Genomic DNA, 11,965 nt, shown 5'->3' with positions numbered 1-11,965 from the left:
AAGGGCAGATAAAGTGCTTCCCAGATAAGGTCAAGTTAAAGGAGTTCATCATCACCAAGCCCTTATTTTATGAAATGTTAAAGGGACTTATCTAAGAAAAAAAAAAGATAAAAAACATGTATAGTAAAATGACAGCAAACTCACAATTATTAACAACCACACCTAAAACAAAAACAAAAAGAAACTAAGCAAACAACTAGAACAGGAACAGACCCATAGAAATGGAGAACACATGGAGGGTTAGCAACAGGGGAGTGGGAGGAGGAGAGAGGGGGAAAAGGTCTGGAGAATAAGTAGCATAGATGGTAGGTAGAAAATAGACAGGGGGAGGGCAAGAATAGTATGGGAAATGTAGAAGCTAAAGAACTTATGACACATGGACATGAAGTAAAGGGGGAGAATGTGGTTGGGAGAGGGTGTGCAGGGTGGAGAGGAATGAAGGGGAGGTAACGGGACAATTGTAATAGCATAATCAATAAAATATATTAAAAAAAAACAGTGTAGCCTTGCCAGTCTTCCAACTTTAGATAACTGGAATCCTGCTGTATGTATCTATTTAGCTCCTGATTTTTTTAGCTCAGCATCATGTGAGATTCATCCATGTTGTTGCATGTACATGTGACTTCTTCATACTTTGTGGGTGTGTCATGTTACATGTTAGGAACACTTCACAAATTAGAGAAATGCTGCTGTGCTGGATGCCAAAGTGTGTGTGTCTTCAACATGATAAGATAACGATAAAATGTTTTCCAAAGTATTTGTACCAATGACGCTCCCACTGTCAGTGCATGGGCTCTGATGACTCGCATCCTTGCCAACCAAGTGCCATGAGACTTGGACGTTTTTTAGCCAATCTGATTGGTTTCTAGTGGTATCTACTTGTTGTAATTTGCATCTCTCCTGTTACTAATGAGGTGAAACACTTTTTCCTGTATTTATTGCATATTTGTTTATTCATTCCTGACTATTTTGCTCATTTTTCTAGTGTCTCAGTTGCCTTTTGTTACTGAAGTGATTCTTTATACCTTCTGGCTATGAACCCTGAGTCCTTTAGTTGGTTATATGTATTCCAATAACGTCTTTTGCTCTGTGGCTTTGCTTTCCACTCTTCTTTCCCTTCTCCCCCTGCCTCCTCCTATCGCTCCTCTTCTTCCTCCTCCTCCTTCTTCTTTCCTCTTTTTCCCCTTCCCCTTCCCCTCCTCCTCCTTCTCCTATTTTGGTGTCTTTTGATGAACAAAAATTCTACATTTTAAAGCAGGCAAACTTATACTTTCTTTTTCTCTAGGTTTAGAGCTTTTAAAAAAATCTTGTTTAAGAAATATTTTCCACCCTTACCAGTGTGGCTCTGTTGGTTGGGTGTGATCCTGTGTAGCGAAAGGTCACTGGTTTCATTCCTGGTCAGGGCACCTGCCTAGGTTACATGTTTGGTCCCTCAGTTGGGAGTATATGAGAGGAAACTAATTGATCTTTCTCTTTCACATTGGTGCTTCTCTCTCTCTCTCTTTCTCCCTCCTTTCCCCTCTATAAATAAATAAATAAATAGTTTAAAACAAACACACAAAGGGAAAATTTTCCATCCCAAGATCGAGACTTTAGTGTTCTATACACTTTTATAGCTTTGCCTTTCAAGGCCCTTTTTAAAAAGGTTTTTCAATATTTCTTTATTTTTAGAGATGGGAGGGAGGAAGGGACAAAGAGAGGGAGAGAAACATTAACATGTGAGAAAAACATTGATTGGTTGCCTCTCAGTATGCTCCCCAACTGAGAAACCAAACCCACAGCCCAGGCCTGTGCCCTGACTGGGAATCAAACTGCCAACCTATCACTTTGTGGGACAATGTCCCACCAACTGAGCCACACCTGTCAGGGCTCATAGTTAGGTATTTATTGAGATTGATTTTTATGTTCACTTGAGGTAACAGACAAATTTCATTTTTCCACATATGAATACTTGATAGACTAATACCATTTATGACATGTTCATCTTCCCCACTGATTGTAGTGTCATTTCTTTATATGTCAATTACGCATATATTTAAGGGTCTCTTACTTGGCCACTATTCTGTTTTATTAATCTGTGTGTCAACCTATGTCTTAATAACTGACCTGTCTGTGTTCTCATCTTTATTACCATTTAGCCTTAATATTTTGAAAAAGATATTTGGTACCTTTAAGTACGTACTTCTTGTATCTTATCTGACATTTTAGGCAGTCTAATTGGTTTCTGGTGGTATCTATTTGTTGTTGTAATTTGTTCTTCTATAACTAAAGAGGTTGCACACTTTCCTATATTTATTGGATATTTGTTTATTTGACACTTGTTAATCTTCCCATTGAAGGGTTGACTTCATAATCTTGCCTATCATTAATAGAAATGGAATTCTCAAAGGTATATTTTTGGCCCTGCTATGTAAGCCATTCTTTCTCTCAAAAAACATTTTGATGTCATTCTCTGTTCTTAGCACATTGGTATCTTGGGGATGGAATTAACAACATCTGAAGTCAAAGGTCTCCAGAATGCCCTGGGCCCTGGGGACATGCCATTTTGGTGATGGCTGCTTTGACATCCTTGTTCCTCAGTGTGTAGATGAGAGGGTTGAGGACAGGTGTGAGGATAGCGTACACCACATTGCCCATGATGTGGAAGTCCAGGGGCAGGTCAGCCCTGTAAGACACATAGGATATGGCAATGGAGGAGTAGTAGGTGCCAACCACCAGGAGGTGGGAGCTGCAAGTGGAAAAGGCTTTTGAGCGTCCTTCCTGGGAGCTAATGCGAAGCACCGAGGCCAGGATGTGGGCATAGGACAGAAGCACCAGGAGAAGGGGCAGGAAGGACACCACCATGGCAATGCAGAAGCCCATGAAGGTCTGGGGTGTGGTGTCAGAGCAGGAGGCCTGGACCACAGCCAAGTGGTCACAGAAGCAGTGGTAGACATGGGCCACAGAACCAAAAGCCATGTGAGATGTCTGCACCACTGCTGGGATGGGCAGGAGGAGGGCAGCCAGCCAGGCACTGGCTGCCAGGGCAGCATTGGTCTGTGGGGTCATGTGGACAGGATAGTGCAGTGGGCGGCAGATGGCCACATAGCGGTCATAGGCCATGACCACCAGGATGAAGGCTTCACAGCAGCCGAGACCATGGAAGAGATACATCTGCAGGAAGCAGGCAGGGAAGCTGAGGAAGCGATCCCCAAGTAACAGTAGGGACAGCATCTTTGGGACGATGGTTGTTGTTAAAAGGATGTCCAGAGCAGAGAGATTGATCAGGAAGAAGTACATGGGCTTGTGGAGGCTGGGCTCTGCTACCACAGCCACCAGGATCAGGGTGTTACCCACCAGGATAAGCAGGTAGAAGAACAGGAAGATGAAGAAGACAGGGAGGAAGAGGAACTCCTGTAGAGAAGGGATGCCCACCAGGTAGAAGATGGGTGAAGAGTCTCTTGATCCATTACAGGCTGTGGCATCCATGGTAGGACTGAACTGTGTTCCAGGGTGACAGGCAGCCAGAATATCTGGAAAATGCAGGGAAAACCAGGAGTTTGGAATAAGAATTCTGTACAGTTTAAATCACTTATGACCAATTTTAGAGAAATGGCACTACCCTCCAATGTAGATTCTTCCATCTTAACCTATGGTTCACTCCTCCCTTCTTCTATGGATCACTTAGCAAACACCTACACTGTGCAAGGCTGTGAGAAGGAAACAAGGCACTTGTGGCTCCTGCCCTCACATGGCTGACATCCTACTGACAGGGTGGTGTGTGGAAAAGCATTAATTATCTGGTGACAACTGTGCTAAGTGCATTGAAAGAACTTCTTTCTGCCTCTGTCTGTTCCATTATTGTTGGGCTCAGATCTTAGTTGAGCTCTTAAATCCCCACATTACTGTACTTTCTTTTGTTCTTGCCTAAAGTTCCACTGAGTGACATCAGTATCATCACATCACTAGGAAAGACTGAGTTTTCCAAGGTTTTCTGTAACATGCTGTGTCTCAGTCCACTGATTGCCCAGGGAGAGCCTCCCCTCTCATTCTCCAGGTGCAGAAGCTCTGCCTGCCTCTCTCCCTACTGAGCTCTCTGGGTGTGTGCCCACTCAGGTTTCAGCAGTGGGAGGGACAAATGCTTCTTGTGGGACAGCTCTCTCCTCCATGGAGCCCAAGCTGCTGGGGCATCTTCCCACCACTCGGGGTGCATCCTTGGTCTGTGATCTGCCTTCCTCCTGGCTACTACAGCCTAGTGGGTGTTGTGTTTAGTTCTTTTATGCCCAGCCTGCTCATGGATCCTCACTACCAACTCACAAGAAGCCACAGGGAGCTATCATGAGAGCCTTGTTGCTAGGAGGGACCCAGAGACCTGAAAGCTGTGGCTTTCCAAAGAAAAACACACTCTAAAGTGGGGCTGGGCTGGGGTCTACAGCGGGATAGTTGGACCAGAGCTGAGGCATTACTGGCTGGTTCCCACTTCAGAAGGGCTCTGAGGAGTGTTCTGGACAGCCTCCCACCCATGTCTGCATCAGTGCTATTTGAGCCCGTGATTCCACAGACAGTTTGCCTTTGAATTCCTTAAAACTACACCATCCTTCTTTCTTTTCTAAACAAATGAACAGAAACCACCTCTCATGTCCTAGAATCATACTCTGTCAGAATTGGAAAAAATGATTTTAAAAAAAATCTTTAATTCTAACACAATTCTTCTCCCAACCCCACTTGCCCACCACCTTTTAAGTCTTTCCTATTCTGCTCTGATATTGATCTGGATTGTGCAGTCTGGCTTCTGGATTTGGAAGTGGTGAGTGGCCAATGTTTAATCTAAAATGAACATAGGATAGGTAGCCAACATGCATGTGTGTTCCTTGAAAGAAAACCTCAGATGTCTCTCCACCCTTGACCTAGGCAATAGGTAAACCTGATTGTCTCCACTTTAGACAGTTATTCCTTGGTTCACCAGAATGCTATCCAACAAGTTTGGCCACCAAGTTTTTTCTCACACCTCAAGGTATGCAAAGTGCACTCCTCTGGACATGTCTGCTCTCAGAGAGGCAGTCATGGTCCCCGATGAGAGTAGAAACAAGGGCCAAAGCCAGAAGGGTCCTACAGGGCCATCAAGTTGAGCTGCCCCTCTCCTGCCCCCTCTGTCCCACTGCTTTGCAGATGGAGGTAAGGGTGCTGAGACCCTGCTGGAGAGGTGGCACATGCTTTTCACTGCCAGGTGGTACTGGACTACCCAACAGGTAGGCCAGGCATGTGCTGGGTCTCCATAAGGCAGGGGCACCAAAATCACTTCCTGCAAGAATTTCACATTTCCTATTTCAAAGCACTGTTGAATTCGATAATATGAAATATCTGAATCTGGCTGGATTTTCTTATACTTATTTTATAGTTTAGGGTTCTTGTTTTCTTTGAATCACATCTGAATGACAGTCTGGGCCCCTGACCCCAGTTTTACATCCTTCTTCCCACAACTTGACCCTGTCTCACCAATCTGGTCTTTGCTGAGATTTGGCATTTTTACCCCCAGTTTACCCACCTGCCAAGCATCGTCCACCTAGGTGCCTCCTGTGGTGTCCCCTTTGCGTCTTCTAACCTGGCCTCCTCAAGCAGAACCCGGCAAGTGGTCTATTAAACCTTCTAACCTCTCTCTTTAGCCAGGTCTGCTGGGACCCTCTCCCTCAATATGGGACTTCTTGGGGCACTGTGGTCCCTCTGCCCTCACCCAAGATCAACTTCTTGGCCCTTCCTAGAGTATGTGTTGACAGGGGATTTCCCTCTGGGACTTGCTAATAATGAGAACAGCATTGTTAACAAGCCTCAGGGGTTCCAGAATTTACAATGCACAGGACAATTTTATTGACATTATTTCTTCTGGCCCTCAGAACAGCCAAGGGAGACAGCAGTCCAAGAGGAGGAAAGTGAAGTCCAGAGAGTAAAAGGACTTAATCAGTGCTGACACTGATGTTTAGTATCAGAGCTGTAAGCCAGACCCAGGGCTTTATTCCCAGACCTGTGTTCTGCAGTATTTCATGTGGGTAAGGGCCTAGGGTCTAAAGTAGAAAGTTCTAGATCTGAATACCAGTTTCAACATGTTTTATCTATGTCACCTTAGGTAATATACTTAGGCTTTCTGAGTCTGAGTTCCTCCACTTGTAAAAGGGAACATAATATTACGTATCTCAGAGAGTGTTTGAGGGGATTTAATAAGATAAAGGATATAGGGTACTTGGAGTGAAACACAATTATTTGAAAATTGGTCCAGGAGTTTTGTTTGTATTGCCTGCTGAGAGCCAGAGGACAGCCTTCCTGCTTATATTCAATTTCCCCAGGGACTGTGAGCATCTGTCTCCTGCAAGAGGTGATGCAACTTTCATGGGTTCTCATGGTCTCTAGATGCTGAAAGTTGGCTTCACCAGGAACTGCAGGCAACAGTTGGCACCTAAGCTTAGGCTGCTTATTATGCAATAGTCGATTTGTTCTGCTCATAAAGCTACTCTCTTGCTCCTTTCCCCCAAAGGGGGATCAATAGGGTTAGTGCCATTGTACCTACATCTTAGGATGTGTGTGTGTGAGCTGTTAGCAGCCAGTGCTCTGTTGTTGGGGGGGAGCAGGCCACCGATTGTATCCACTACAGTCTACCCCTCGAACCTTTCAGATGCATCTGCTCATCACAAGAAGTTTACTCCTTTTGAACATGGGGTTTCCACAAATTGAAGGGAAATCTCTAAAGTAAGGATTAATGGGATTAACTATTGCTGCTCCAACCATAGACAGCTCCCAGGATGCACGTGATCAGCATCATCTCCACCACCACCCATTCCAGTCCCTTCTCCTTGGCTTCACATCCAGTCACTTTAGTTGGTCTAGATCAGCAGTTTTCAATCTTTTTCACCTCATGGCACACATAAAGTAATTATTGAAATTCTGTGGCACATCAAAAAACTTATTATATTTTTTGCCAAGTTGACAAAAAAAGTAGGTATAATTTTGATTCATTCCCACCAGATGGCTATTGTTGCATTGGCTGTTGTCATTTTTTAGTTTGACAGTCTAAGGGAAAAGAGGTCATGTCTGTGACTACATGGTCAGGTATAGCATGTTTTAAAAATTCTTAGAGCACACTGGTTGCAAATCACTGGTCTAGATGGATTCCCTTCTAACATACCCATACCCTCACCCCTGATAGTCCTGGGCCCCTGGTTACTATGCCTTGTCAGACTAAGTTTGCTTTAATTGCCCATTTATAGTTAAATTTGGTCACGGTAGAAACAAGAAGTGTTCCAATGCCTGAATGCCAATATCCAAGCCCCCATTATGGATGAATAGTCTTACTTTCTCTTGAAGATCAGGGTCAATTACCCTTGTAAATACGGTAACTCCTTTTTTTGACTGCTGGTCTACTTGCACAGTGGGCTTAAAATGACCAGGCAGCAGTTGTAACTTTAAATTTAGTGAGATGTACTGTATCTCCTGTGGAATCAAAACTGCTTAATCCACAAAGGTTAAAGTCAGTGGGACTGAATCACAGTTCCACCAAATGGGTCACCGTGGGTAATGGTGAATGAAGCCACTCTAACTTCTGCCCAGTGGTTCTTGGCAAGAAGCATCCCTTTTTAATATGCAATCATGCTACAAATGGATCATTCCCACTGGACATGAACATGAACCTCATTAGCATTCTCTGACTGGAGCAGCTAGTGGTTTTCTTATGCAACCTTTTCAAGCCTCCTACACACCCACAACTAAATTGCTGATATGTGAGTACTTGCTAACAAACAAGTGATACCAATTCCAAAATTATAAGAACTTACTGGAAAAATATTGACATTGAATTAAATGCTAACTTCTTGGCTCCCACAACCCCCTTCTCTTCTCTCTGTCCTATCACCTTCTCACATTATTTCTCCAGGTCTGACTCCCCCACTAGGTTATCAATACCTTGAAGGTAGCAACTATGTCTGGTTTATGTCTGTCTCCAGCATGTGGTAAACATTATTTATAAATAATCTCATGATCTACCTTTTATTTTTCACATCAACAGTTATTTTTAGCATCAGTGGGAAGCCTTCTTGGTCCAGCATTTAAGGGCCAGGTTTTAGCTGTCTGTTCAACTGAGTGAAGCCAATTTAAGCTAATGTAATACATTTAAACATATTTATTGTGTTTCTGTTTGGTGCTAGGCATTGTCATTGGTGTCTGGGGAGCTGGTTTAGTTGCATCTAAAGATTAAGGCCCAGAATACCCTGAGTCCCGAGGACATGCCATTTTGGTGATGGCTGCTTTGACATCTTTGTTCCTCAGCATGTAGATGAGAGGACTGAGAGCAGGTATGAGAATGGTGAACCACACATTTCCCATGATGTGGAAGTCCAGGGTCAGGTCAGCCCTATAGGCCACATAGGCTATGGCGATGGAAGAGTAGCAGGGGCCAATCACCAGAAGGTGGAGAGGGCTTTGGAGCAACCTTCTCAGGAGCTGATGCAAAGCACCAAGGCCAGGATGTGGGCGTAGGAGAGAAGTATCAGCAGAAGGTGTAGTCTCAGAGCAGGAGTCCTGGACCACAGCCAAGCTTCTGTGGTCACAGAAGAAGTGGTAGACATAGGCTACACAACCAAAAGCCATGTAGGATGTCTGCACCACTGCTGGGATGGGCAGGAGGAGGGCGGTTATGTGGATAAGGTAGTGCAGTGGGTGGCAGATGGCCACATAATGGTCGAGGGCCATGACCACCAGGATGAAGGCTTCAGAGCAGCCGAGACCATGGAAGAGATACATCTGCAGGAAGCAGGCAGGGAAGCTGAGGAAGCGATCCACAAGCAAGAATAGGGACAGCATCTTGGGGTTAGTGGTTGTAGTGGGGAGGATGTCCAGGGCTGAGAGATTGATTAGGAAGAAGTACATGGGTTTTTGAAGGCTGGGCTCTGCTACCACAGCTGCTAGAATCAGGGTGTTACCCTCAGGATGAGCAGATAGAGTAAGATGAAAATTAAGAAGACAGAGAAGAGGAAGGATTCGGGCAGGGAGGGGTTGCCCACCAGATAGAAGACAGGTAAGGAGTCCTCCAATCTTTTACGGGTGGCTTCCATAGTGGGTCAGGGTCAGACGTCTGCAGACAGACACTGGGAGCATTGGCACACATCTGGAAACCAGAACAATCAGGTACACATTAACTAGCATCTTTTTCCTTCCAATCATGGACCTCAACCCTGACAGTTTCTTTGTGCTTGGAATTTCATTGCACAACTAAGATGCCCAAGATGCTGACGTGTCTAATGAGCAATGGTTGAAAGAGCTGGTCCCGTCTGGTGGAGAGCACAGGTAGACACAAACACCTGAAGGCCTGTCAAAGGACAGGAACAACACTTACATAGAACTTGGGCCAGTATTAGCAGCTCCAGGGGCCCAGAGTTCAGCCCCACCAATGGAGTAAGTTTCTTACAGTTAGAACTATCCCATTAGGCAAAAGAGTGGTTTGAAAATTAGTGAATTCTGTATAGCTAGAGGTATGCAAAACTGGGCTCTTTTTGGCTGAAATGCTACAGAGGAAGTTTAATATTCAGATAGGAGCTAGAGTAAAGTCCTTTAAGCAACCTTCCAAACCTACATCCATGGATTCTTTTAAAAAAAGTTAACATAGCCCTCGTTAGGTAGCTCAGATGGTTGAAGTGTCATCCTAGGTTGCCAAGGTTGCAGGTTTGATCCCCGGTCAGGGCACATACAAGAATTAACCAATGAACACATAAATAGGTGGAACAATAAATTGATGTTTCTCTCTCCACCCTGTCCCTTCCTCTCTCTCTCTAAATCAACAAATAAAAACATTTTTTTAAACATAACATAAATGAATCACATCAGATTCCAGGGTTTGGGGGACACATTTATTCTGTTTGAGAGAAAAATTCTTGAGAAGTACCCATTTATGTTCAGTTAAAAAATCCAGTAGCTTTGTTATTCATTGAACTGGCCCCTTTAAGGATGTCTGACATGGTAGCCTAGTTCCTGCTACCACAGGTGCAGGAATACTGGGCGTGGTAATGTTGACGAACCGCTTACTGGATTTTGACTGCTGTCAGTGCCAGAATGTTGACTGCTGTCCTTTGGCACAAGCCCATCCAGTCCAGATAGCTCTACATAGTAGTTCCTGAATGGAGCTCTTTAACTGGAAGCCTTGTGAAGACAACAGGATGAGTGGCTGAGAGTGAAAACCCAGGAGTGGAAATTCCACATCTCTTACTCGAAAGTTCCATTGACTCTACTTATGAACCTCTGAACCTAGATGATTGTCAGGGGCCTCTGATAGACCTCCAGCTTGTGTGCTCTAAGGAACTGGTGGGAACCCTTCTTGGGATCGTTGGGAGAACCACTTCTGCACAGCTCTGAATTTAGTTCCTCTTCTATGCCCCACTCCATTCTTCTGTCGCTCCTTCTGAGCCGGGGTGTTGTGTCTCCTGAATCAGGGTTCTTTGTTTCTACGTTTCCATTCACTTGAGGATTCCCATTCTGTGATATCTTATCGTGGTATTAGTAGGGGGGACTCTTCCTCCAAGGAGCACTCCAGAACACTGTCTGCCTAACCCATTCCTCTGGGCCTCTCTGTCTCAGTCTAACCTGGGTGCCCTATGACCCGTCTTTGTATTTTGTAAAAAAATTTTAAGATTTTATTTATTTATTTTTAAAGAGAGAGGGAGGGAGAAAGAGAAGGAGAGAAACATCAATGTGTGATTGCCTCTTGCACACCTCCTACTGAGGACCTGGCCTGCAACCCAGGCATATACCCTGACCAGGAATCGAACTGGCAACCCTTTTATTCACAGGCCAGCACTCAATCCACTGAGCCACACCAGTCAGGGCTGTATTCTGTCTCTTGGTCATATTTAGGGACCAATCATCCTGATTTGCCCAGAACTGCTTAGCTTTAGCACTAGAAGTCCCATATCCCAGGAAATCACTTAGTTCCCAATCAACTCAGGTGTTGGTCACCCTAGGAGGGCAGAGGCATGGTATATGACTTTGGTAGAAGGAGTCATTTCTGGAATGGAACCCAAGTTGAAGATGGATTCTGCCCCTACTGGGAGAAAACAAAGTTCAGGGTAGCTCCCAAGTCACTCCGTAAGTCTTCCTTTTCCTGGCGACTGCAGCTCGGCAGGCGTTACTGTTTGCCATTTCATGCCCACACCCTGGAGCCTTCCTTTCTTGGCTCCAGCTCAGAGGGCACCACAGAGAACTGGAAAGTCTCAGAACCAGTGCCAGGAGAGAAGACCAAGCACTCTGCAGGCGATAACTCTGATACCTGGAAGCTGGTGGAAAAGGTTACCGCGCATGCATGGCAGCCCAAGATACACCAAGTGGGACTTTCTGACTCACTGACCTGAGCGGAGGGAAGTGTTGACTCATTCTTCACCTTGACTGAGCGATCCAGGGCCAGGTTATGTTGACATTCGGGTCACTGCCTTTCTGCCCCCGCAAAACCTGGAGCAGTTTTATTGGTTTTCCAAAGCCACCTGCCGTTTCTCCCTCTTCTAACAGCACCTTTCTCATGTCACAGAGTGTGTAAGCATGGAGATGGCCCTGCAGAGAGTTCGGGCCCTGAACCTTTCTTCACAAATGAAGAATCAGGCCCGGGCTGGGGTGGGGAGCTGCCCCAGATCAGCAGCAGAGCAGTGTCCGGGTTGGTCCTGGAAGCCAGGCCTCCTGGCTCTGGCCTTGGACTCTTCCCACCAAGCCAGGCCACCTGGAGCATCCAGAAACTCTGGTTTCCACCTGGAGAAAAATTAGACCGAAGGTTCTACAGTCAAACCTCAGTTTTCAAACATATTGGTTCTCAAACAATCACATTTCTCAACCAAGTTGTTCACGGAAAAAATATCTTGGTTGTTAAACAAAACTTCTTTCTCAATTCTTGACCCAACAACCCTTTCATGCTGGTACCTGTATGATCAGTCACGTGTCTCTCAGGCAACAAAGGAGATTCAGTTTT

General features: G+C 45.1%; 1 protein-coding gene and 1 pseudogene across 1 annotated transcript; both read right to left on the bottom strand.

The window, feature by feature from the left end:
- Window positions 1–1,873: 1,873 nt before the first annotated feature.
- LOC114498861 (olfactory receptor 2AT4-like) lies at window positions 1,874–3,572 on the bottom strand. The gene has a single exon (XM_028514874.2). The coding sequence runs from the start codon at window positions 3,466–3,468 to the stop codon at window positions 2,503–2,505; it is 966 nt and encodes a 321-aa protein (XP_028370675.1). The 5' UTR covers window positions 3,469–3,572; the 3' UTR covers window positions 1,874–2,502.
- A 4,642-nt stretch (window positions 3,573–8,214) lies between these two features.
- LOC114498860 lies at window positions 8,215–11,507 on the bottom strand (annotated as a pseudogene).
- Window positions 11,508–11,965: the final 458 nt, after the last annotated feature.

This window comes from Phyllostomus discolor, chromosome 6 (assembly GCF_004126475.2).
Source record: "Phyllostomus discolor isolate MPI-MPIP mPhyDis1 chromosome 6, mPhyDis1.pri.v3, whole genome shotgun sequence".
NCBI lineage: Eukaryota > Metazoa > Chordata > Mammalia > Chiroptera > Phyllostomidae > Phyllostomus > Phyllostomus discolor.
The sequence above is the reverse complement of the archived record's forward strand: the minus strand, read 5'-3'. Positions and strand labels throughout refer to the sequence as shown.